This window comes from Cutaneotrichosporon oleaginosum (assembly GCF_008065305.1).
Source record: "Cutaneotrichosporon oleaginosum strain ATCC 20508 chromosome Unknown ATCC20508_contig02, whole genome shotgun sequence".
Classification (NCBI taxonomy): domain Eukaryota; kingdom Fungi; phylum Basidiomycota; class Tremellomycetes; order Trichosporonales; family Trichosporonaceae; genus Cutaneotrichosporon; species Cutaneotrichosporon oleaginosum.
Window position 1 is genome coordinate 2,995,995 of NW_027072171.1, and position 24,421 is coordinate 3,020,415.

The window sequence follows — 24,421 nt, forward strand, 5'->3', positions numbered from 1 at the left end:
TTGTTCGCCACCCGCGCCATCCTTAGCCGCCCTCCCATGCCTGCGCATCGACGGCCCTCCGCCCATCCCGCCTGGCCGCCTGGCTGCTGGCCGCCTGCTGCTGCCGCCTGGATGGCCGCCCTACCCTCGCCCCAACTCGACTGACCAGCATGAGCTTGCACACTTGCTGATTCCCTTTCCTTTGTGTGGCTGTCAGCGCAGCCGTCGGGGCGTGCACTCTCGCCCTCCTTCAGCCTCGCACCCGCACCAGCATCTGCACCCCCACCTCCAGCTGCGCGAGTCCAAAACTCTCGCGCTCCTCGCCGCGCCGAGCGTTGGACGGGCTCTTGTTGCCACCAGCCGCAGCGCGCGCATCACCGGCGCTCACACCAGACCACGCCCAACGCGAGGAGGTTGTGGCCTCGCCCGTGTCGCTTCCTGGGTTTCCCCCCTGCTGTCAGTTGGTCGCCTGCAAGGCCGACCCCCCTCTGGTGTCGAAGTGAGAGGATGAAGGACAATCAGGAGCGTGAGCTCGCCCACCTTCTCCACTTGGGGGACAGCATTTTGCCACCGCTCAGATTCCAGCCGGAACCAAATGAATCATGATCCCACGCGTCACTCGCGCGATGACGCCGGGACCTCAAGTCCAACGTACGTCCACATGTCTGCGCGCGATGCGGGACGCGTTGCACTGACATCTTCACAGGTCCCAGTCCCGATTTACTCCTTCACATAATCAAGACTTCCCCGGGCACCCGACACATCCGCCATGGCGACGTTCTCGGCCTCGGCGGCGGTGGGCGAGGTGCTCCGGCAGCCCGACGACCTCGTCAAGCTCAGCGCGTTCCGCAACAAGCTGCTCAAGGAGAAGGCGACACTCGATGCCAAGCTCCAAGAAGGTGTGCGATCGCAGCTCGACGCGACCCGTGACGCGCTCCTCAAGCTACAGGAGAGCCGCGCGGCCGTTGCTGCAATCCGCGAGGAGATGATAGAGGTCGAGAAGCTGAAGCGCGACAAGGACGAGGGCGAGGTGTTTGAGAAGATCACGCGCGTCAGTGGCGTGCACCGCAACTTTACGCAGACCGCCAAGATGGTCAACGAGCTACAAAGCATGGCCGATAAGGTCAATCACCTCGGTGCGCTGCTCGAGGACGACCGCGCGCAATCTGGTGGACCGATAGGACCAAGCCCCAATCTTCTCCCGATTCATTTCGAGCTACAGAAGCTCGAGACGTTCCGCAACGAGACGATGCACGAAGCCAAGCGAGGTTCTAGAGAGGACAAGGCGATTCTTGCGCGCTGGTTTGAGCCTCTGGACCTGCTCACGCACGCGTTTGAGAGCTGGCTTTGGGAAATCAGTGCCAACATGATCGAGAACGCCGGCGCCGGATATGGCGGCACAGTGGTACGCTTGCTCAAGATCATCGAGTTCGAGTCCAAGGAGGACGAGAAGGCCGTCGCACTCCGTCTCGTGCGCAAGGTCGCTGCCAACGACGCCGCGTCCAATTTCCGTTCCATGCAAGCCAACGCCCGCGTCATCAAGAACTACCGACACAAGATGCTCGACGCAATGGAAGGAAGAATCAAGTCCAAGTTTGAGGCTGAATGGGACGGGTGCCGCGGCGACGACCTGGCTTTCATCCACGGCCTTGACGAATGGCTATTTGCCGACGTTGTGCGCATCAAGGACGACCTCGAGTCGCTGTTCCCGGAGGATTTCAACGTCGTGGAGTGGTACATCAAGCGCTATCACAGAACACTGAACGGGATGCTCACGCGCATCGTCGAGGCCGGGCCAGACGCCCAGGTTCTCCTCCAGCTGCATGCGTGGATCAAGAAGTACCGCCAGACGATGAAGGGCGAGGTGCCGATCGACTGGCTGAGCCCACCGCTGCTTGATGGGCGAGCGCAGGACCTCATTGAGGACTACGTTAAGCTCATCATCACAAAGCTTGACGAGTGGACAATCAATCTGCAGAAGGAGGAGACAAGCAAGTTCCGCCTGCGCGAAGCCGAGCCTCAAGTCACCCCGGAAGGGCTGTTTGGAATGGACGGCGTAGTGGACTTCTTCCAGCTGGTGAATCAGCAGATCGACTTGTCGCTCGAATCGAATCAGGGCGCGGTCCTCGCGCGCGTCGTCACCGAGTGCGGGCGTGTCATGCACCGCGTTCAGCACGAGTGGACCGCGCTCGTGGCTTCAGAGCTGCGCCTCTCGACTGAGAAACGGCCCGAGGAGGTGGCACCTGGCTTGGTGGAGTACACGATGGCGTTGGCGAACGACCAACTGCGCGCGGCCGATTACACCGAGGCCCTGCAGGCGCGCCTTGAGCCCCTCGTCAGCGACAAGTACCGGACGACGATTACGGAGCGCCTCAATGAAGCCATCGACGGCTACCTGGACGCAGCGAAGCGATGCACGAACACGCTCGTAGAGTTTGTGTTCAACGACCTACGCCCCGCGACCTCGAAGCTCTTCACGCCCGAGTGGTACTCTGGCGCGCTGAGCACATCGATTATCGCGACCATGGGCGACTACATGTCCGACTACCAGGCGCACCTGAACGGCTCGCTCTTCGACCTGCTCATTGACGACATGCTCGACGCCTTCCTCATAACGTACTTGACGGCACTGCGCCGCGCGCCTGCCAAAAGCCTGCGCATGCCCAAAGCGACGGACCGGTTGACGCAGGACGTGGGCCAGGCGTTTGATCTGTTCCAGAACTACCGCGCACCGCAGGACATCGAGGCGTCGTTTGAGATCATGAAGATTGTCGGAAGCATGCTCGACGCCAGCTCGGAGATGTTTGTGCTGGACTGGCACGGGTTTGCGCGCGTGCACGGCCCACAGCTCGCGTTCACTGAGGCACTGTTGCGCGCACGAGACGACCTTGACCGCGGGGACATTGCGGATATCATGGACGCGCTGCGGCGGCGCGTGACGGAGGAGGGGTTGGGCGAGCCAGAAGAACCGACGATCATGGTGCGTCGCACGCCAAGACAGACTGACGCCAGGTCCGTATCCATGGGCACTCGGGCGCGGCGGGGCTCATCCGCAACATCGCGACGTATGCCGACAACGTGGCTGGCCGCATGCGGCGGCGCGACTAGACTAGAACAAAGTAGTAGGGCAGGCCCTGTATCATGTACACCATTGCTACGCCGTGGGCGGGGACGTCTCATACAATCGTCATACATATAGTCTATGCTCTAGTCCAGATCTTCTGGCACCACCTCTCCCTCGTCCGCGCTGCTCGTCGAGAATCCTCCACCAACACCCATGATGCATGCGAGGAGGAGCATGACGACGAGCAGCCGCACCCCCGTGCTCTCGCCCTTGACCTCTTCGTCGAGCCGCGCCGCGCCAAACCGCTTCTCGCGGTTGGCCTTTTCCCTCGCGCTCTCCTTCTTGCCCCACCGCATCCCGCCGAGGTCGCCGGTAGAGCCCCGTCCGCCTGCAGTCAGTTCGCCGTTATTCCTTGCACTCCATCACGCCCTGTCTTCTGCGCGCCCTCCTCCCCGGTCTTCCTCTACCTCCTCCCACTCTCTTCTCTTCTCCTCCTTCTCCTCCTCTCTCTCCTCCTCTCCCCGTCCTCCTCTTCTCTCCTCATCTCCCCCTTCCCCTCCGTACTCACCAACACCCCCCATGCCCATCCCAAACCCCAGATTCGGATCCACCCGCCTCCGCCCACTCCACTGCGGCCCGGGCGCCGCCTTGCCCCACGTCCCGCGCCCATCGCCCGTCCCGCCCCCGCTCCACGCGCGGTGCGGCCCGGCACCGCGCCGCGCCTGCGGCGAGTGGGGGTAGAACCCGGCGCCGGCGCTGGCCGCCGGGCGCGGCGCGTGCTGCCGGTCGTAGGCGGAGCGCGCGGCGTCGTCGCCCAGCACGGCGTACGCGTCGTTGATGGTGTGGAAGGCGGCGGGAGAGCCGCCGGGCGCGTCGGGGTGGGCCTTTTTCGAGAGCTGGTGTTAGCAAAGAGGGGGAAGGACTCGCTTCGTAGAAGCGCGCTTTGATCTGCGCTTTCGTGGCGTTGCGCGGAAGCTTGAGCGTCGCGTAGTGGTCTTGGTGGCGCGCCGAGGGGCGGGACGAGGTCGCGAGCCCGCGCCAGCAAGGGCAGCGGAGGAGTGAGGGCGGGCGCATGTAGATGAGGGATGCAGACGCACACACACAGAGTGGAGAGGAGATGGAGATGGAGATGAAGTGACGCTCGTGTGGCTGATAAAGTTGGTTGCAACCCTCGGCTGAGATAGTGCGGCATCGGCCGACATCATCGGCATCATCCACTTGTAAACGCCACCGACGCATCCGCTCCAACTCCGCTCACGCGCTCAGCCTACAATCATCCCGAGTTCAATGCCGCTCGACCCATTCTCTCAACTTGTCATCTAGACACTATAGCATTCCAACGAACATCAGGCTACAGACTCCATCTGCACTTCTACTTCTCTGCATCCTCCATCTCCACGTCACCATCATCCCCGGCGGTGGGCTTGGACTGTGCCTTGTCGTCCTTGTCCATCACCACGTCCTTGGGACTGCCCTTGCTCGACGGAGGCTTCTCGCCAGCCACGCTGCCCTTGCTCGACACTGGCTTGTCGCCGACAGCACTGCCCTTACTAGAAGGCGCCTTCTCGGCTGCAGGCGAGCGCACGACAGAGGGTGAGCGAGGCGCGGCGCGGTCATCCGACGCGCGGCGCTTCACCGGTGACTTGGGCGACTTAGCCTCGTCCTTCTTCTCTTCACGCTGTTCTCTGAGCTCACGCTCACTGCGCTCGCGGCGATCGCGCTCACGCGCCTCCTCCCAGGGCGAGGTGGGCGCAGACGCACGCGCCCCAGGGCGCTCAGGTGAGCGACGCTCCTTGTCTCTGCCAAACTTGATAAAGTCGGCGCTCGACTGCAGGCGCGGCGCATTCAGCACCTCGATGCTAGCGTTCGACTCAGTGCGCTCAATACTCGGTGGCGCCGGCGCTCGTGGAGCGTTGAGCACCTCGATGACAGTCTGGCGTGTGGGACTGCCAACGCCGGGCGAGGCCTTGGACTTCTTGTGACTCTGCATTTCCGGGGACGACGGATCGGGACGTTTGGTGCCAATGACAGGGCTGGGCGCCTTGTCCGTTGCAACGGATGGGGCACGGCGCTCATTGTGCAGTGTCATGAGAGCATCAACTCCTTCGTCATAATCTGGCGTTAGCGTTGGCATGAATGTGCTACTCACCCTCGTCGACAGTGCGGCTGGGTGCCGCGACACGTGAAGTAGAAGGCGCGGGGCTGGGACGCGGGCTAGGCTCCTCACCGTTGAGACGGCGGCCCTTGGAGTCTGGAGCTTTCTTCATCTTCCTTGATGGATCTTCGCGCTTGTCAGACACCTTGCGACGCCCGCTTGCCTTGCTGCTTGTCGACGCGGCTGGTGATGGAGCACGCATCTCGCCGTGCTCGCGTGCCAGCGACGCCTGGCGGCCGTTGCCGAACTCGATGGGAGGCTTAGTCTCGTGTTCCTCAAAACGCTCGCGCGCACGCGGATCCCGAGGGTCAGGGAAGCCGGGCGGGTAAGGTCCGCCACGCTCATACTGCGCGCCGCCGTAGGGAGGGTACCCATCAGGTGAGCGAACAAACTCGCGCGGATCGCGAGGGTCACGGGGGTCGCGGGGGTCGCGAGGGTCGCGTGGGTCGCGGGGGTCACGTGGGTCACGAGGGTCGCGAGGGTCGCGGGGATCACGAGACGGGCCTGCGCGCGGGTCGCCTGGGAGCAATCCAGGACGTGGTGACGGCCCACGGTGGTCATGAGGAGCCATGGCACGCGGATCACCGCCTCGACGCTCCCACTCTTCGCGCTCGCGGTCACGGTAGCCCGGGTGGGGCTGAGGTGGATAGCCAGGTGGATAACCAGCTCCGGGCTCTGCCTGGCGCCGACGAGGCGATCCTCCTCGGGCATCATGAGCTGGGTCGAAGCGATTGGGGCCAGGCGGGCCAGTCGCAAAGTTGGGACCTTCGGGGTAACCCTCCCGCAAGTCGCGCGGGGGCTCCGGGGGGCGCTCTACGTCGATTGGCGCCAAGGGGGCGTGTCGCGACATGCTACCGCGAGACTCGTCGACGTGAGCGAGCGGCGGGGGAACTGCGCCACCCCGGAACGTTGCCGGCTCCGGTCCGCGGTAGTCTGTTGGGAGCGATGGCAACTCACGGCCTGGACCGGGAGGTTGCTCACGCGCGTCCTGTCCAATTTGTGGACCAGGAGCAGGAGGGGCTCCATGGCGAGGTGGAGGAGGAGACCCAGATTGGCTGCCGTTGGGCGCATACCCTCCGCTGGGAGGCGCGCCGCTATATTGAGACGGGTGCACATCCACAGGGGGAGGGGGAGGTGGAAGTGGCTGCGAGCTGTGGCTTTGGAGAAGGCGGAGGCGCTCCTTAATTGCGGGGTTCCGAGGCTCGAGCTCCTGCGCTCTCACATAGGCATCGACCGCATCGGTTATCTGGTTGTTGCACGACTCGTACAGACTGCCCAGGTTGAACCAAACCTCGGAGATGTACGGGTTCAAGCGAATAGCACGCGAGTATGCGTCCAGGGCGTCCCGATATTGGTTGATCTGGAAATAAAGGACACCGATGGAGCACCAGAATGTCGGATTCCTGCCGTCACGATAGACGGCCTGCTGGTACGCCTCGTAAGCCTTATTGTAGCGCTGCCCAGCCATAAATGCTCGACCGAGAAGATACCAGCTCTGGGCGTCGTGAGGGTCTGTTTCAAGTGACTTTGTCAGATATCCGATAGCTTGCTCATGGTTGGCAAAAGGTGCGCCAGGCTGGTGGTACAGCCAACCGAGCTGCTGGAGAACCTTGGCGTGGTCTGGTTGGTGCCCAAGCACACGCATGTACGCATCGCGCGCCTGAACGTAGTCGCGGTCGAGCTCGTAGACGTGGCCTAGCTGGAACCATATGTCCCAGGACGTCAATGGGCGGGGAGGGTTCTTGATGATGCGGCGGAAGCAGTTCAGTGACTCGGGGTAATTGCGCTGATGCTTGTATATGATCCCCAAACGAAAGTAGATCTCGTTGGCCTTCTCGAAATCTGCTGTCAGGCCACGGATATGCAATGAGACGAGGATGCTCACCAGGGTCCATTTTCAACACGCTGGAGAACGCCTCCTCAGCGTGCTCAAACGACCCGTAACGGTCGTACAGGATGCCAATGCCGTACCACAACTTGGGCTCTTTGGGGTTCGGCAAGTAATGAAGCGCCTGCTGGTAGGCCGTGTAGGCCTTGGGAAGGTCGTCCTTCATCAACAAGCAGTGACCTAATGGTGAGCACGCACGCGCGCTACAGTGCACCACTATCACTCACCCATTGAGCCCCACACCTCCCCGTTATCCTGCTTGAGATTGAGAATGCGCTGGAAGAGGTCGACAGCCTCGTCAAACTTGTCGCGACTGCGCGCCAAGTTGGCGGCAGTGGTCAGAGCGAGGATCGAGTTGGGGTTGTGCTTGAGTGCTCGGTCAAATGCCTTGGCGGCATCGTCGGGGGACGCAATTTGTTCACTGACAGCGCCTGTACAGTCAGCGGGTTGTCCCGTCGTGAACAGTGCACGACCGCTCATGCGGTGCACGTACCGATGAGCATCCAAGTGTTTTCGTTGGCAGTTTTCAGATTTTTGATCAAATTGTCCATCGTCTCCTTGCCTTGCCGGAGAGCTGGGCTCATGGGCATGCTGGGTCCCGGAGTACCGTGATGACCGTTGGATACCGGACCATTACTGGGAGGGCCAATGGGCTCTGGTGGGGCCACGTTCATAGGCATGTTAGGAGGAGGGCCCGGCCCGGCCATTTGGGGAGGGCCACCCCCGGGCATGCCTGGGGGTGGGCCATTGGAGCGGGACGAGTGATGATGAGGATGGTTCATGGGGTGAGAAGGGTGGTTTGGGTAGCCTGGACCAGGCGGGGGATATGACGAGTGCACGGGCATGTGGTGCCCAGCCGGCATGTTGGTTTAGTTGGAGAACTCGGAGTTCCGAGCCGCTTTTGATGCACGCAGGCGCTGTGGGGCGTCAGCTACGATCGGTCATGTTTGCTCGTCGTTGCCACCGCCGAGAAGCACGAGGCCAAGAAGGGGGGAGGGGGGCGGCGCTAGAGGGCGCAGGGGGGAGCCGATGGGCGCAATTGCGCCAAGGTTGCCCTCCGTGGTGGGGCGAGTCAAGGACAAAGTGACCGACTCCACAGCCATGCAACCACATCCTTCTGGGCGAGCCACATGGCGCTTGCGAGCCTACGACGCTCTCACTCCGCGCTGTCCGGCGTGTGTCCGCACAGCTTTGACCAAAGATGTCCCCACTGACAACTGGGATGATGTGTGCGCGCGTCCGCTCGCAATGGGAAGCATCCCGACAAGGTCCGGCTCCACCGATCGGCAGTGACTGAGTCGATGTGCGCGCGGGAGAAGAAGGAAGTAGAAGGCAGTGGCAAAGTACTTAACTCACAGATGAAAGGGCGGGGTAGGCAGGTGTCGGTATCTGTGCCACTCGAACGAACCAGTGGTTTTGAGTCGATAATGGATATGGGTGATTGATGAGACACTGTCACCTGAGATGTGAGGTGCGGCGCCCGATGGTATCGAGGTTGGTTGGTGAAGATAGGCTGCAGTTGGTAAACGATGCGAGTGACGGGACAAGGATGAGAGGGGAGGGAGACGAGGAGGGAGGAGGTGGAGAGGAAAGGAGAAGAGAAGAGACGATGAGAGAGTAGAGAGAGAAGAGCAAGAATTGGTGTGAGAGTGCGAAGGGGGATGTGTGAGGCGAGGCGAGGAGTGACAAGACAGAGGCGAGGGTGCAGAGGTCGGTGCGCAGGCCGAGACACACGTCCGTGTGTTGGTGGGCCGAGTGTGTGCCGTTGTTGCTTTTGTGTTGGTTGTGGATGTGAGGGGATGAGAGGAGGGAGGAGAACGAAAGAGATGTGGATGGAGTGTATTGAGTGTTGTTTGGAAATGAAGAAGAAGAGAAGAGGAGAAGAAGGTGATGCTGCCGTTTTTGCCAGTGTGTGGCTGTATCGATGATAGACTGTGGCGGCTTGTCGCTGCTGCTCAGGGATGACGCAGTGCCAGCAGGCCACCAAGCCAGCAAGCCAACAATACAGGGTGGGGCAGGGCGGGGGCGCAGGGCGCACGAGGGCGCACGAGGGGTGACGGTTGTGGGATTGTGGGGAGGGGGCCTCGGGGGCACGTACCAGGAGATTTCCAGGGCCAGGGCCAAAAGTATACTCTCGAAAGGTCCCAGCGTCCCAGCGTCTTCAAATGTGGCGTACTCGGTGGCGTCTCTTTGCTTCGTCACTCGCGATGCACGACGCTCTCTCGATCTCTCGAATCGCCTACTCTCTCGCTTTCTGTGTCTTTCTCTCTCGTCAACAACAACGAAGCACGAGCCTGGCGCACAGACTCGAGCCTCGCACTCTCCTGGTTGCTGACTCCAACGATCCTCCAACAACAACAACAACGACGACGACGACGACGACGACGACGACGACGACTTGATTCCGCTATGACCCAAGGAATGGATCACGAGCACAGTGGGCCGAGTCGAGTGCCTCTAGTTAGTCGCCCGAGCGCGGTCCTGCGGCTGCGGTGTTGCACAGAGTTTGTGCACAATTGCGCAAAGCTTGCACGGTGCACGGGATTGCGACACGAGACGCGGCAATGGGTGGATGATTCAAGTGGCGCGTCCGTGTCCGGCTGGGGGCGCAGCACGGGCCTCGGAGCTTGGAAGCGGGCGAGGCGGGGCGAGAGCGAGGCGGGGGGGGGGGGGCGTGGATCGCGTGGAGACGAGGAAGACAGAGGATTCACGAGGAGACAAGGGGAGGAATCGATCCTTCCAAGTGTTGCTGGGTCGGGGGTCGCGGATCGACTGTACGTGCCGCTCGGCCGTTCGGGAGCTGGGAGATGAGGGAGAGGGGGCCGTGCCGTGTGCTGTGTGGGCGCAGGGGAGGCGCGAGAGGGCGATCGGGTGATAGGGAGATGGATGCAGCACCTGCCGATCGGGGATCCGGGGGTTGCAAGTTGGGAAGCAAAGGGGGGAGACCGGGGAGAAGTGTTGGTTTGCTGCGGCTGCGGAGTGATGCGTGGGGATGCGATGAAGACTCTGCACGGCGATATGTGGGGCGTCAGATGCCGTTGATGATCAGATCCTGCACGAGAGTGCAGTGCAGGATGTAGGATGAGAGGGAACGGCCGCGTGGGGCGAGGGCGCAGGGAGGCGGAGGGCGCAGGGGCGTGGGGCGTGGGTGGAGATGAGGGAGGAAATGGAGATAAGAGGTAGATGTTGTAGATGTTGTGGATGTTGTGGATGGAGCGATAACAAGGGGGTTGAGTCGTTGAGAGTATGAGTAGTGGAATGAAGAGGAGTCAAGAACAGGCAAGCAATTGACGGGCTGCTGACGTGGGAGGGGTGATCGGGGGGGGAAGGCGGCGGCAGCGGCGGCGACGAATGGACGGATTGTAGATGGCCAGATGGGGGGAGGCGGGGGAGAGGAGGATGTCGTAGGTCGTTTGCCGTTGCCGGTGGTCGGCTTGTGCTGAGCTGCTGAGAGTGATGAGTGAGTGAATGGGTGATGATGCAAAGGATCCTGAGATGATATTAGGGATCGGGTACGGGGTTCTGGGTACAGAATGGGAGCTCGACGAGTTGTGAGACACTTTGAGCTATTGAGATGCCGTCCAAATGCCGTCACTCGAGGCTTGCGGATCAGCCTCGAGGATCGAGGCTCCAAGCCCGAGGCAGGGCCAGAGGATCGGGGGCAACGGGGGTGTGGTTTCTCGGCCATACAGAGAGTCACGGTATTGCGGGCTGCGGGATGCAGTGAGCTACGGGGGGGGGCTGCATTTGCATCACGTACGGCCCAGACGACGGAGGCGACATGCGCCACGCTTTGGAGCTCTCGAGCTCTCGAGTCTGATGATAGATGAGAGCGGTATTCTGAACGATTCCAGGGGCAAAAGACGAGAGAGCACGGCCGCTTCCGAATGTGGCGCAAGGCACGCGTGGCGCATGGCGCATGGCACAACCACCCCACCTGACGCCACCTCTTAACCCCCTTGGGCCATATGCCCAGCGGATCCAGGTCCTCAGGAGGCATGTCTCAGTACCTCGGTCGTAACTCAACTCTTCATGCACCGGGTCTAGGCGTTCAGGGCTGGCCCAATTAGCGTGCCCATCATGCCCATCATACGCATCATCCCGTGGGGATCGCACAAGCGTGCCCAGGTGTCTCAACTGGACCCTGAATAATCCCAGACTTGTGCCAAGCGATCCAAGTGACAAAGAGATCGTCAAGAGATCAAGAGACATGGAAAATTCTATTCCTCAATCCTAATCTCCCTGTGACTCCTTTACCGCTGATTACATTCCAGCAGGCAACAGGCCATCAATAATCAGTATTTAGGTCCCGTCAGGCCCGTTCACCGTTCCAGTTGTCCCCAGTTTCGGAAACGCATTTCGGCTGCTTCCCTCCGTACCTCCGTATATTGATTGCCCTTGCGCCCAGACATGAGAAAACCGCAACCACGCCTACCGCTTGCTGCGCCAACCCTCACTCTCACGCGCGCCGATGTCGTGTGCCTGCAGAGCTGCTGTTCCCTCCGTTCCGTCCGGCCGTCCGGCCCTCCGGGATGCCCCTGCGTCGTTCCTTTCTTTTAGCAGCTCAGCCATTCCCAACCCATCCAAACACGTGTCACTCGGCCATCAGGTGCGCAGCAACGTAGTGCCGCAGTCGCGACCAGATCTCCATATCCCCCCATATCCCCGCAATTCACGCCATATCCCACCTCCAATTAATCGTCGATTGCTGAATACTGAATACTTCCATGCATGCCATGCACGCGTCTCTTCCCCCGACTGCATACCTCCACAACAAAACACATGGGCGTGAACGGCGTACGGGCGTAGTGGGCGGTGGCGCGTGGCGCCTCGGACGTGTGCGAAGATCGCGCGGAGGGGAGGGCGAGCGAGAACGCAAAGCTCCAGAGCGCCAGCACCAGCGCAAGAGCGGTAGCAAAGGGCCCGAGGCGCTGCGGCGCCGGGGCCGCACGGATTCAATCCGAGAGCCGTGACCTGATTCGCGGAATGTACACTCACCACGCTGTTGCACCTGCTCATCTGCTCATCACTCCTGACCCTGCTATACTTGGTACGCCCGGTACCCCTGTACGCCTGGACGCCTGCGCGTGCTCCAACAATCCCATCGGCATGCCCCCGTCGGCTTTGGCGCGTGGCGCACTTGGTTCCCCCGCCGTCAGCCGTCCATCACAAACACCGCTCCACCTGGGATTCGCGTCGTGTTCGGGGATGGGGTGCTTCTGGTGATCTGGTTCCTGGTCTTGGTCTCTGGGATGTGATCGATGTGACTGGCGATAGTGAGGTGATGGTGATGCGCGCAGAGCAAGGGCGCACTAGTGCATACAGTATCCACGCACGCGCGCATACAAGCACGGGCGCAGCGCACGCCAGGCGCACAGGCGCACGGGCGCTCCAATCCAAGAGATCGATTGTCGCAGAAGAGCCGGGCGGGCCGCGGGCCGAGAGAAGAAGGTCTTGATGCTTCGCGGCCCCGCACTGACACAGATGTGCCTGGCCTGACGCCACGCCTGCGCCGACGCCCCTGAGCGAAGCAATGACGTGACCTCCGAAGCCCACCACCAACCTCGCCCCTCGATTCCAACCACAGATCTCTCCGTCTCCACGGAGATCAGCCAACCTCCGCCCCGCACACATCCGATCATCCGATCCGCACCTCCATTTCGCGCACCAACGCAGCCGGCACAGCCTGCACTATACACAAACAATCCTCTTCGCACGCACGTCCTCCCCCTCCCCTGTCTGTGATCTGTGAGCGACAAGCCCAAGCAATCAAGAAATAGGCAACAAGCAACACGCACTCGCACCGCACGGCCAGGCCGCAGTCATGGCCACCCCTTCGCTCCTCCCCGTCGTGCTCGCAGCCGACAACTTTCCCGCCTGCGCCGCATACCCCTCGCACCACCCGGACACCGGCGAAGTCTACGTGCCCTTCCACATCGCGCCAGCGGACCACGCCGCACGTCTCTCGCCCGTGGGCCTGCTGCGCCCGGCCGTCCTAGCCGCGCTGGACGGCGACGCCGCGTTCGTGTCCCACCGCGCGGGAAATGCAGTCGAGTGCGTGACGTTCGCCCCGGACGTGCTCGCCGGCGGGCGGCAGGCGATGGACAAAGCCATCGCGGACACGGCGGCGCGCTGGCGCGCTGCCGGCCTTTTTACGCCCGCGTTGGCTGGATGGCGCGACGAGCTGTACGCGATCTACGCGTCGCCGCGGAGCGCGGCGTTCGCCACGCCTCCGCGTGGCGGGTGGCGCAACGCGGCGTTTGCGTGCGAGCGCGCCGCGTGCGCCGTCTGGGGCTTCGCGACCTTCGGCGTGCACATGACGGCGTATGAGGGCGAGGGGGGGAGTATGAAGATTTGGGTGCCCCGCAGAAGCCCGACCAAGGCCACATGGCCCGGCATGCTCGATAATGTGAGCGTCGGAAGGGCAGCGCTCACGTAGACCGTCGCGGGGGGCATTACGGCCGGCATGACACCGCGCGACACCATGATCAAGGAGTGCGACGAGGAGGCGTCGTTGCCCGCCAGCCTTGTCGAGGCGCGCTTGAGAAACGTCGGCCTCGCGACGTACTGGTACATCACCAAGGCGGGGTTCTTGCAGCCAGGTGAGCGGGTGTAGTCTAGCGTTGGCGCTGACGGCCAGAGGTCGAGTAAGCATGTACGCGACGCAGCTCACACAGATACCTTTACGATCTGCCGCTCCCGCCGCGCGACTCGGCGGATTACGTGCTCCCGCGCCCGCACGACGATGAGGTCGAGTCGTTCCACCTCATGACCGTGCCCGAGGTCATCGAGGCGCTGCACCGCGGCGAGTTCAAGCCCAACTGCGGAATTATCCTCGTCGACTTCCTTATCCGCCACTCGCTCATCACCCCCGAGAACGAGCCGGACTATATCGAGATCTGCTGGCACATGCGCCGCCGTCTCGGCGTTGGCATGCCCGCGTAGATGTATTAGAGGGTATACATGCAGATGCAGGGTACAATGCGTCCGTCTTGCGCTTGTCGTTCTCGAGACCGCCTCCTGTCTCCGGCCTCCGCTCTTGCCTCTTCTATGGCCTCTTGCCTCTCACGTCTCTCGCCTTATGCTTTACTTGCGCCGCCGCGCTATGGTGAGCTCCCTATCCCTCTGTGGTCGCCGCAGCCTTCCCACCCTCCTGCAACTTCATCTGGAGCACCTGCACAACGCTCTGCACGTTCTCCTGCTTGCGCTCAATCGTAGTCTGCAGCGTGTCCAGGTTCTTCTGCACGAACGCCGCCTTGTCGCTGTAGTGCTTCTTCGCCTCGTCGCGGGTCTGCAATCAGCTTTGCCGCTAGCGTTGCGGTCGCTCAACCCACCTTGCGCACGTAGTACCCTGTCCCGACGTCGACGATCACGTGGCTCGTGTCGCCCAGCTTGCCGGGGACGTAAAGCGACGACAGCAGGGGAACGAGCACCTCGCGGTCTAGAGTTAGCGCTAAGCGCGGACAAGGCCGGGGTTGCGAGCGCGCGGACATCGTGCTTGAGCACATTGTGACCGAACCCAGCCCAGAACAACCGACCCGACTCACCCTTCACCGCCGACTTGAGCTCATCGACATCGTTGACGCAGCCGCGGAACTTGGCCTGCGCTTGCTTTAGCTGTGCGTACGACGACGTGAGGTGGTCCAGTTCCTGTAGTCAGCAACGCGGCTTGCCAGCTGTGCAGCATCCGCAACCCACCTCGTCAAGCTGCTTCTTCACCTCCTGCAGCTGGTTGGGGTCGAGGTCGGTGAGCGTGATCTGCTGTTCCGCCATGGTGTGATGCGTGCTCGACAACTCTCTCGCGACTTCTCCAGCGCGTCTCAATGTGCGCGCTGATACGAAATTACGTGTCACGCCGCGACCGGCCCGGTGGAGGTGTCCGATCCGCGGATGTGGGGAAGATATCGCGACTCGTCCCACCCTCACCCACACCACCATGCACCTCGTCACGGTCGCCACCTGTCAGCTGCGCCAGTGGGCGCTCGACTTTGATGGCAACTGCAAGCGGATCCTCGCGTCCATCGGCATCGCCAAGGAGCGCGGGGCGACGCTGCGTGTCGGCCCAGAGCTCGAGATCCCGGGATATGGGTGTCTCGACCATTTTCTCGAGGGTGCGTCCAACGAGTTCCAAGCTGACCCCAGGCGACACGGAACAGCACTCGTGGGAGGTGCTCGGCGTTATTCTCCAGAGCGAGGAGGCTAAGGACATCGTCTGCGACATTGGCATGTGAGCGCGGTCGTGTGACACGCTGACCCCAGGCCCATCGTCCACAAGAGCACCAACTACAACTGCCGCGTCGTGATTGCCAACGGCAAGATCGTGCTTATCCGCCCGAAGATGTGGATGGCCAACGACGGCAACTACGTGAGTGTGCTCGTGGCGTCGCTGACGGAAGCGTGAGCTGCGCCACTTCACGCCGTGGGGCAAGCCGCGGCAGACCGAGGATTATTACCTTCCAGACTTCATCCAGGAGATTACGGGACAGGAGGCCGTGCCCTTCGGCGACGCGACGATCAAGACGGCGGACCGCCTGACGATCGGCGTCGAGCTGTGCGAGGAGCTGTTCACACCCAACTCACCCCACATCGGCATGGCGCTGGACGGCGTCGAGATTATCACGAACAGCAGTGGAAGCCACCACGAGCTGCGCAAGCTCAACCGCCGCGTCGAGCTCATCAAGGAGGCGACGATGAAGTCGGGCGGCTTGTACCTCTACGCGAACCAGCAGGGGTGCGACGGCGAACGCCTGTACTACGACGGGTCGAGCATGATCGTGCTGAACGGCAAGATTCTCGCGCGCGGCTCTCAGTTCTCGCTCAACGAAGTCGAGGTTGTCACCGCCACGATCGACATCGGCGCCGTGCACGCCCACCGCACCACGTCTTCCCGCCGTATGCAGGCTGCCGAGGCGCCAAGCTACCCCCGCTTCGGCACCGACGTCCGCCTCGACGGCGGGCGGGGCATGCGCCCCGGCGTGATGGAGACTAAGGCCCCGTATCCCGACATGACTTACCACACTCCAGAGGAGGAGATCGCGCTTGGCCCCGCCTGCTGGTTGTGGGACTACCTCCGCCGCTCGCGGACGCAGGGCTACTTCCTTCCGCTTAGTGGAGGCATTGACTCTTGCGCCACTGCCACGATCGTGCACTCGATGTGCCGTCTCGTCGCCAAGGCCGCGACAGAGGGGAGTGAGTTCTGCTGTCGAAGGACGCTCCGGTCTAACTTCAGATCAGCAGGTCATTGCCGACGCGCGCCGCATGACCGGCGAGCCCGATGATTCGTCCTACCTCCCCGTTGACCCGCGCGAGTTCGCTAACCGCATCTTCCACACATGCTACATGGGGACAGAGAACTCATCCGCGGAGACGCGCAAGCGTGCCAAGGACCTCGCCGAGGCGATTGGCGCCTACCACGTCGACCTGAACATGGACACGGCTGTGTCGGCTGTCAAGGGCATTTTCACGCTGATAACGGGCAAGAACCCGCGCTTCGCGGTGCACGGTGGGTCAAACGCTGAGAACCTGGCACTCCAGAACATCCAGGCGCGCTTGCGCATGGTTGTGGGCTACCTCTTCGCGCAGCTCCTCCCGTGGGCGCGCGGCAAGCAGGGCGGGCTCCTCGTGCTGGGATCGGCGAACGTCGACGAGTCCCTGCGCGGCTACTTGACCAAATATGACTGCTCGAGCGCGGACGTGAACCCGATCGGAGGCATCTCGAAGACGGACTTGAAGCGGTTCATCGCGTATGCCGAAGGCGAGTTTGAGATGCCGATCCTGCGCTCGTTCCTGGACGCGATCCCGTCGGCCGAGCTGATCCCGATCGGCGAGGACAACGCGGTGCAGAGCGACGAGGTCGAGATGGGCATGACGTACGACGAGCTGAGCGTGTTCGGGCGTCTGCGCAAGGTCGAGAAGTGCGGCCCGTTCAGCATGTACGGCAAGCTCGTGCAGGAGTGGGGGAATGCGCTGGCGCCGGCCGAGATCGCGCGCAAGGTCAAGCACTTCTGGTTCATGCACGCCATCAACCGCCACAAGATGACGACGCTCACGCCCTCGGTTCATATGGAGAGCTACAGCCCCGACGATAACCGCTTCGACCTCCGGCCGTTCCTGTATCCCTCCCGCTTTGAGCACCAGTTCTCCAAGATCGACGCGCTCGCCGCCGCCCTGCCAGACATGTCGACGCAGGCGGGGCCGGACAAGGCTAAGGTCGACTAGAGGGGAGGGGCTCTAGTAGATTACAGGTAGAAGGGGCTGCATGGATTGTGTTGCTGAGTGTGGCGTGGGCAAGACTCGGCTTCGGCGTGGCTGATCGTGCGACCACCCCAGGTCTACAACACCACCAAGCATCCACTCTGTGCAACGAACATGATAAATCTACAGTACAAAGAATACAATAAATGAGACGCCTGTGAATGTGGTGCGAAGTAGCGCATATGCGGCGCTACTTGAAGTGCAGTGTGCTGTGGTGTGTGGCATGCAATGGTGGTCCTGGGCTGGATGTTCGCTTGTGAAATGTATTGAGGCGCGGTCCCGTCCCCTGATATGTCGCGCCACAAACTGCTCCCAAGGTGTCCTTCTCCGTCACAAGCGCTCTTCTCACTCTCCCTCGTCATGTTGGCGGCGCATACGCGCGACGTTGAGCTCGGCTAGAAGCCGGTTCGCCTCCTCGTACTGCGCCGCGACGACGGGCTCGTAGAACACCGGGCTCGGCGCGGGCGCATGCGGCGCGTATGGGGAGAACTGTGGCGAGCTGGCCCACGGACTGCTGGCCGCAAGCCCGGGCGTCTCTTGCACCCCCCGCATGCGGTAGGGCGTGGGTACGGCCGTAGAAGAGGGCGCACCCGGAGTCAGGCCCGGTGTGCGGTGGGGCGTGCCCATGTCCATGCGCTCGGGCGTCTGTATTGGCGCGGGATGCGATTCGGCGCGGGCGAGATGCTTCCGTCAGCGCCCAATCGATGTTTGCAGAAGTGGATGCGAGACACTCCACATGCAGCGCTCGCACGCTAACTCACGAGCGAATGTAGAAGACTGTTGGGGCGGGCATACTCCTCGCCCCATTCGCGATTGCGTTCTTCTGGCGTCCACTGGCTCGCGCGGAATGGCGTGCTGCCCGGTGGCTGGTGCATGACAGGCGAACTTGAGAGCGTCTGGCGGCGCGCAACCTCCATCTCGTAGTCAGACGCTGAGCCTGTCGACTCGTTAGTCCTACTCCTCTGCAGGGGCTGATTGCGGAACGGAGACGAGCTGGGGTGGCTCGGCAGGGGCTGGGATTGGGACGGCGCCTGAAGACGCTCCCACTGCCGCTGGCGGCGGCGCTCAAAGTACTCTTCGCCCCGGCGAAGGGGAGAAGATGGGCCGTGTGAGCTGGGAGAGTCGTCCTCGTCCGTGTGGCTACTCAAGCTCGGGGCACCCCACACGGGAGGCGGGGGCATGCGTGACGCTGTGTGCGGGTCTCGCCGGCGTCGCTTCAAGAGGACTTCGAGCGGCGAAGCAAGTGTGTCCCCGTACCCAGGGGAGGGGGAACGCCCACGTTTGCGGGCGGCGACGTCGGCCATGATGGCGACAGCGAAAGCACTTGCGTTATGCGATGGTAGATCGGTGGCGTAACTGGTGGGCCGTTGATAACGGCGATAATGAGCCGGGAGACGGAGTAACGTTGGGATCGTGTTGAGGAGACTAACGAGCTAAGAACGCGGGATAGAAGATAGGAGAGAGAGAAGCGGGAAGATGAGGAGGGTGAGGAGAAAGAAGAGGTGCGAGAGGAAGCTTGAGGAGGCAGGATGAGTGGTTGTGGGATGTGTCATGTTGTGACGCTCAACAGGCGGCCCTAGCACCCTAATTTCAAGGCACCCATTACATTTGTTCCTTACCAGCAATTCCTATTCCATCCATCAAGGACATTTCAACTAATAGGTGAGGCACGTGGTCGTCCGACCTGCCCCACTCTTCTAACCTCCCCCGCAACCTCCACTCGCCACTCAGATCGAGCGACCAAAAGTTGCGACATCTCCTCCACATCCACTCTCGACACAACAACAGCATGGCAGACACGTCCTTCGCCGACGGGGATCTCTTCATCGGTCTGGGATCGCGTCCGGGGTCGGCTGCGAGCAAAAAGGCGCCGCCACCACCACCACCAAAAGGCAAGAAGCGCAAGGGTGAGCAGATCGGCAACGTCAAGAAGAAGCGCGCAAAACATCAGCAGCATCCCAAGCCGCTGCCCGCGACTAAGGGCAACGCCAAGGCCACGCCGTCAAACAAAAAGGCCAAGGGCAAGAAGGACAAGCACTCCAAACGGCCGCACGACTCGTTTCGTGACCTGGACAAGACTACGGTGTTGAAAGGAAGTCCCTGGGCGGAGGACGTCGACTGGGAGCGGTGTCGCGATCCGGCAGAGATGTGAGTGTCATCCTCGCGTCTGAATGCGCCTTCCTTGTCTCCCTTCCAACGCACCAGCGCGCTAACGTACCTCAGGCTCAACGACGAAGTTACAGCTTTCTACAACTTCATCACTCCTACCGAGGCAGAGTATTCGGTGCGCAAGCACATAATCGAGCTCATCACCGGGCATGTGAAGAAGTGGAAGCCAGAGATGGAAGTTGTCGCCTTCGGCTCGTGGCAGACTCAGCTGTACCTCCCCGAGGGCGACCTCGACCTAGTTGTGGTGCCTCCCCCAAACCGCCCGTACAGCAATAGGGACACCTCCAACTTCCTCACCAATCTCTCCGTCGTCTTGCGCAACTCCGGTATTGCGGACAAGATCGCGCTCGTCCTCGGCGCCAAGGTGCCTATCATGAAATTTGTCACGCGCACCCCGTACGGCCGTATTCCCGTGGACATCTCATTCAACCAGACCAACGGCATCGACGCAGGCAAGATCATCACACATTACCTTGACGCGTTACCAGGGGCGCGCGAACTCATTACCGTCGTCAAGTACTTCCTGGCGCAGCGGCAGATGAACGAAGTCTTCACCGGTGGGCTGGGGAGCTACTCGGTCATCTGCCTCGTCATCAGCTTCATGCAGATGCACCCCAAGCTCCGCCGGTCCGAGATGGACGCGCAGCGCAATCTCGGGACACTACTCCTCGAGTTCTTCGAGCTGTACGGTCGCCAATTCAACTACGAGTTGGTCGGCATCTCCATCCGCCGCGGTGGCGAGTACTTCCTGAAACGTGAGCGCGGGTGGGTGAAAAGGGGTGGCAACCCTGCACCCTTCACGTTGGCGATCGAAGATCCGCAGAACCTCGACAACGACATCTCCAGCGGGTCCTATGGCATTCCTCGGGTCAAGTTGACCCTCGCCGGAGCCTATGACATGATCCGTCAACGCATGTTCGACCGCGCCGCGCTCATTCTTGCCCGCGACCAGGCAGCACGGCCAAAACCCAGGAGTCCAGAGGACTATTCGATCCTGTCTTGCGTGCTAGGCGTTGAGGACAACACCATCGCCTTCCGCCACCATCTTGAGGAGCTGCACTCGCGCGGCAATCTCGCTGCCGACCTCGAGTCATTTGAGAGGCGGAATAAGCTCCGTGTGCGACTTGAAAACCCACCCCTGCCACCGGTCATGCGAGGGCGTTGGGGTGGCCCGGGCTCATCCTCGGACATGGAGATGGACAGTGGGGCGTCGCACTCCGCGCATGGAGATACGGAAGACGGCGAGATCCACGATGTCCGGGGCGCGGGCGCGATTGTTGTTGACGACAACGACGTCTCGGATGGCGCGAGCAGCCACACGGACGACTCGTCGGGGTCTGAGGCCGAGGACGCCGCTGAGGCCGGGTTCAGCGCCGTGAACGGGCGAGAACGCAGCGTGTCCGAGGACGTGGATCTATACCCTTCGGACAAGGACGCTGCCGAGACCGACTCGCGGTACGCTGCTGCTGGCGCCAAGCGGCGGAAGGGCAAGGGCAAGGAGCCACTCAGCGCCGTTGAGGTCGTGGACAGCAGCGAGAGCGAGGATGAGGCCGTGCGTAGCGGAGTCCCAGCCAAGCACCAAACGGCCGCGAGCGCGGGCCCCAGCCGCACGACGTCACCGCCGCTGCGGGTACTGGGCGCGGCGGTGCGGAGTGCGCCCGGGAGTCCCAATGGGCGGCGGCCCGACAAATGGGTGCGGCCGGCCGAGAGGGCGCGGTATTGGGCCGCGAAGAGTGCGGGCGAGCTGATTGATCTGACGAACGACTCGGATTAAGCGGCAAGCCCGGTCGTGCGATAGACGAGGACGATGAGGCGTAGAGAGGCGCCGGGGTGTTAATGAGGATGGAGAGAGCATCCTGCGCGCTTCGGCGTTGGGCTAGGCCTGGAGATGGTGACGTTGAAGTCACAAGGTACTACTGCTCATTACTGCACGTACTGCACGGAGAGGATGGCGGTTGGCATTATTTGTTAAAGTGCATGCAGTGTAGTCGGCGCACCCGGCATTTCAGCCTTACGTCAGGATAGCCACCAAAACCGCCCCAATAATGTCCATTCCCAGTGTCCGTTCCGAAATCATGACATAGACTACGATACTCGATACTACGAGACTTAGACATAGGCGGAAACACAGCCCTGCGCTGCCTGAGGCATCCTCGAAATAGCTCTCACTCGTCGTCACTGTCGCTGTCGGCCTCCTCAAGCCACTTGAGGAAGGTGTCGGCCGCCTTGCGCACCTTCTTGCTCTGCTCCTTGCTGACGTACTTCTTGCTGACATGGGTGCCAAAGTTGATGCACACATCCTCGTCAAGCACGTCCTCCTGGTACGCAGCCATGAGAATCTTCGAGACGATACCACTGGCAATGAGGTCGTCGGCATTGGGCGCGAGGGCGACAAGGCGCTCGAGACCACCCAGGAACGACTTCTGGTGCTTCTCCGAGGTGACAAGCTGGGATCAGCGGCATTCAAAAGCGGGCTGTTCAGGATACTCACAGCGTTGAGGAGGCTGGAGCGCTCCTCGATCTCCTTGGCGACATTCTCGGGGGTGAAGAGCTTGTGGCCAATCTCAACAAGAGCCTTGTGTTTAGTGACAATGTCGAGCTCCTTAAGCTTAGCAACAACTTCGGCGTCCGACGGGCCAGCATTCTCCGTCAGCCAGACGCGGAGCTGGTAGAAGGGCGAGTCCTCGTCCTCATCATCGTCGTCAACGTCAAGATTCTTGACCTTCTTGGCAAGCGCATCCGGGTTGTCGAGGATGGGGTCACCGCCGCGGCCCAGCATCGCGTCGATCTCTGTGCCCTCAGTCGGAACAGCAGCGGGCGTGGCGCTCGGGCTGTCATCCTCGTTACTGCCCTCCTTCTCGTCAAAGACGACGGGGCCACCAACGTTGGCCTCTGCAGTCATGCCCTTCTTGCCCTTCTTCTTGTCCTTCTTAGGCGGGTTCTTAAGGATAAAGGCCGTGAGCCTGTGGCGCATGTCAATGCCGGTGTGTGCACCGCACGCCTTGCAGTCACGGTGAATGTCCTCATTGTTGCCGCGGCCGGTGATGACCAGCTCGGTCTCAGGGTTCTTGCATGACGCACAAAGAACAAACTTGTCGATGAAGGCATCGAGGAGCTCGCGCAGGCGGTCAGCCTGGTGCGCGCCGTTCACAATGTAACGGTCGTTCGCCATGGTGGTCTGCGCACCGAGCTCGGTGCCGAAGAATTTGGTCGGGTAAGAGGGCGGCCTGTTCAGGGCGCGCGCAACGTCCTCCATGTTGGGCACGACCGTCTTGATGCCGTTGCCACGGCCCTCGATCTTGGTAAGGAGAACCGGCATCTTGTAGCGCTAAAGAATGTCAGTGTCTGTGCGCAAACACGGATCTTAGATCTCAATCGCACTCACATAGAACTTGTCGTCCACATCGCGGCGAATGTTAACGGTAGCCATATTGGGCAATGTTTCTTAGGTCTGCCGTCAGGTTCGGTGGTCGCGCCTCAACTCACGTCTAGCGTAATGGCGGTATCGAAGTATGGGGAATGCAAACGCGACAAACAGGGTGCTGCATGAACTCGCGTGGCTGTGGTTAGTGGGTGAAAATTACAGCAAAGCTGGTGGTGAGGGTATTGAGCGTGGCGCAGTGGAGAGGAGGAGCGGGAGATGAGATAGGAAGAGAGATGGCAAGGGAGCCAGCCAAGCTGCAAGATAGAGCGAGTGTCGACGCATGACAAAACTCTGACCCTCAAGACCAAGGGCCACAGACTCATCTGCCCACGGTGGAGGCCTCTCCCTCGCGCCCGAAGGGGACCTTGCCACCGACTTGCCACCCATTGTTCGTCTGCAGCACCGTCTCCAACGCCACAATGCTGAGTGTGCAGAGCTGTCCGCCGCTTGCTCTCTCGCCCACGCGTCCAGCTCATGGATTCACTCACTATGGTAGCACGGTGTGCCGTTCCTCGAAGGAAAATTGGTGGGGGACGAGATCTTGACTTTGGAGCCCGGGGCTCGGTTGATGAGTGTATAGCGCGGTTGGGTGCCGGGCAGCGCGTTGCCTGTAAGAACAGGTACGAGTGTATGTTGATGGGTGGGGTTGAAAGAGATGGGGAGAGTGAGTGAGTGGGAGAGTGAGAGAGAGAAGTGGAAGAGATTCAAGATGAGCGATGAGATGAGCCGAGGCGGAGGGAAGGCGAATGTCTCTGACAAAGGGACCGCGTAACACCTCGTCAACCTCCTGAATCCCGCCCTCCGCCCAAAAATGTGTCCGCCCGCACTCGCTCCGATCGTCCACCGTGGGAAAGCTACCCGTTCACCCACCTCGTCGCGTGTTTATCCAAGCCACGTGACGTCCATTGAATTGAGATGGCGATTCGTGCGGAATGCATATTGATTGTTGATCTGGAGTCACACTTTTCGGTCGCTCGAGCAATTGAGTAAACAATATGCCAATTCATAATCCTGCATCTTGTATCTGTGCTCTGTGATATAAATATTCGCTTTCTGCTCAGATTCTCTCTCTTGCATTCTCCTCTCATCCTTGACGTCTACAAACTCATGGCGGCAACGAAGAATCAGCAGGCCAAGGCTCGCTCATCAGCCATCCTCGACCTCGAGATGTTCCCTCACATCGCAGACCTCATCATGAACTTCGCGCCCCACGCATCGCTGGTTAAGCTCCGAGCAACATCCCGTTACCTCAAGCGTCGTTCCGAGGCGGTTCTGTTCCGCCATCTTTTGATCGACTCGAAGGGGAGGTTCAGCACACCCAAAGGACTTCTTCCTAAGCTAGCTCAAGACGAGTTCCTCGACATGCTGCGCAAGTACACTCGCGTCGTCGAGTACGAAGGGTATATCGACTTCACCCGCACCGCGCATTATCTTCCAAGCTCTGTGGCTCGAGATCACTAGCGTACTTCAGCTCCATCAGCACAAGGT

At 61.3% G+C, this 24,421-nt stretch overlaps 12 protein-coding genes across 12 annotated transcripts; 7 read left to right on the plus strand and 5 right to left on the minus strand.

Moving 5' to 3' along the window:
- Positions 1 to 748: 748 nt before the first annotated feature.
- On the plus strand, positions 749 to 3,087 carry COLE_02876 (uncharacterized protein; the record flags this gene model as incomplete). Its single annotated transcript, XM_018423794.2, has 2 exons — positions 749 to 2,959; positions 2,992 to 3,087. 2 exons carry the CDS (start codon positions 749 to 751, stop codon positions 3,085 to 3,087), a joined length of 2,307 nt encoding a protein of 768 aa, XP_018277147.1.
- A 99-nt stretch (positions 3,088 to 3,186) lies between these two features.
- COLE_02877 (uncharacterized protein) lies at positions 3,187 to 3,399 on the minus strand (the record flags this gene model as incomplete). Its single annotated transcript, XM_018423795.2, has 1 exon — positions 3,187 to 3,399. The coding sequence occupies one exon, from the start codon at positions 3,397 to 3,399 to the stop codon at positions 3,187 to 3,189; it is 213 nt and encodes a 70-aa protein (XP_018277148.1).
- A 1,785-nt stretch (positions 3,400 to 5,184) lies between these two features.
- On the minus strand, positions 5,185 to 7,931 carry COLE_02878 (uncharacterized protein; the record flags this gene model as incomplete). Its single annotated transcript, XM_018426205.2, has 5 exons — positions 5,185 to 7,043; positions 7,084 to 7,266; positions 7,314 to 7,517; positions 7,580 to 7,640; positions 7,713 to 7,931. 5 exons carry the CDS (start codon positions 7,929 to 7,931, stop codon positions 5,185 to 5,187), a joined length of 2,526 nt encoding a protein of 841 aa, XP_018277149.1.
- A 1,362-nt stretch (positions 7,932 to 9,293) lies between these two features.
- COLE_02879 (uncharacterized protein) lies at positions 9,294 to 9,488 on the plus strand (the record flags this gene model as incomplete). The annotated part of the gene is made up of 1 exon (XM_018423796.2): positions 9,294 to 9,488. The coding sequence occupies one exon, from the start codon at positions 9,294 to 9,296 to the stop codon at positions 9,486 to 9,488; it is 195 nt and encodes a 64-aa protein (XP_018277150.1).
- Positions 9,489 to 9,658: 170 nt separating this feature from the next.
- COLE_02880 (uncharacterized protein) lies at positions 9,659 to 9,961 on the plus strand (the record flags this gene model as incomplete). Its single annotated transcript, XM_018419552.2, has 1 exon — positions 9,659 to 9,961. The coding sequence occupies one exon, from the start codon at positions 9,659 to 9,661 to the stop codon at positions 9,959 to 9,961; it is 303 nt and encodes a 100-aa protein (XP_018277151.2).
- Positions 9,962 to 12,910: 2,949 nt separating this feature from the next.
- Positions 12,911 to 14,031, plus strand: COLE_02881 (uncharacterized protein; the record flags this gene model as incomplete). Its single annotated transcript, XM_065626243.1, has 3 exons — positions 12,911 to 13,495; positions 13,526 to 13,688; positions 13,760 to 14,031. 3 exons carry the CDS (start codon positions 12,911 to 12,913, stop codon positions 14,029 to 14,031), a joined length of 1,020 nt encoding a protein of 339 aa, XP_065482512.1.
- Positions 14,032 to 14,203: 172 nt separating this feature from the next.
- COLE_02882 (uncharacterized protein) lies at positions 14,204 to 14,859 on the minus strand (the record flags this gene model as incomplete). Its single annotated transcript, XM_018423798.2, has 4 exons — positions 14,204 to 14,377; positions 14,421 to 14,527; positions 14,634 to 14,736; positions 14,785 to 14,859. The coding sequence occupies 4 exons, from the start codon at positions 14,857 to 14,859 to the stop codon at positions 14,204 to 14,206; spliced, it is 459 nt and encodes a 152-aa protein (XP_018277153.1).
- A 163-nt stretch (positions 14,860 to 15,022) lies between these two features.
- COLE_02883 (uncharacterized protein) lies at positions 15,023 to 17,304 on the plus strand (the record flags this gene model as incomplete). The annotated part of the gene is made up of 5 exons (XM_018421480.2): positions 15,023 to 15,197; positions 15,229 to 15,313; positions 15,346 to 15,451; positions 15,483 to 16,275; positions 16,316 to 17,304. 5 exons carry the CDS (start codon positions 15,023 to 15,025, stop codon positions 17,302 to 17,304), a joined length of 2,148 nt encoding a protein of 715 aa, XP_018277154.1.
- A 381-nt stretch (positions 17,305 to 17,685) lies between these two features.
- Positions 17,686 to 18,644, minus strand: COLE_02884 (uncharacterized protein; the record flags this gene model as incomplete). The annotated part of the gene is made up of 2 exons (XM_018423799.2): positions 17,686 to 18,024; positions 18,102 to 18,644. The coding sequence occupies 2 exons, from the start codon at positions 18,642 to 18,644 to the stop codon at positions 17,686 to 17,688; spliced, it is 882 nt and encodes a 293-aa protein (XP_018277155.1).
- A 485-nt stretch (positions 18,645 to 19,129) lies between these two features.
- On the plus strand, positions 19,130 to 21,283 carry COLE_02885 (uncharacterized protein; the record flags this gene model as incomplete). Its single annotated transcript, XM_018421481.2, has 2 exons — positions 19,130 to 19,488; positions 19,564 to 21,283. The coding sequence occupies 2 exons, from the start codon at positions 19,130 to 19,132 to the stop codon at positions 21,281 to 21,283; spliced, it is 2,079 nt and encodes a 692-aa protein (XP_018277156.1).
- Positions 21,284 to 21,674: 391 nt separating this feature from the next.
- COLE_02886 (uncharacterized protein) lies at positions 21,675 to 22,939 on the minus strand (the record flags this gene model as incomplete). The annotated part of the gene is made up of 3 exons (XM_018420469.1): positions 21,675 to 21,956; positions 22,001 to 22,837; positions 22,895 to 22,939. 3 exons carry the CDS (start codon positions 22,937 to 22,939, stop codon positions 21,675 to 21,677), a joined length of 1,164 nt encoding a protein of 387 aa, XP_018277157.1.
- A 1,101-nt stretch (positions 22,940 to 24,040) lies between these two features.
- On the plus strand, positions 24,041 to 24,394 carry COLE_02887 (uncharacterized protein; the record flags this gene model as incomplete). Its single annotated transcript, XM_018423800.2, has 1 exon — positions 24,041 to 24,394. The coding sequence occupies one exon, from the start codon at positions 24,041 to 24,043 to the stop codon at positions 24,392 to 24,394; it is 354 nt and encodes a 117-aa protein (XP_018277158.1).
- Positions 24,395 to 24,421: the final 27 nt, after the last annotated feature.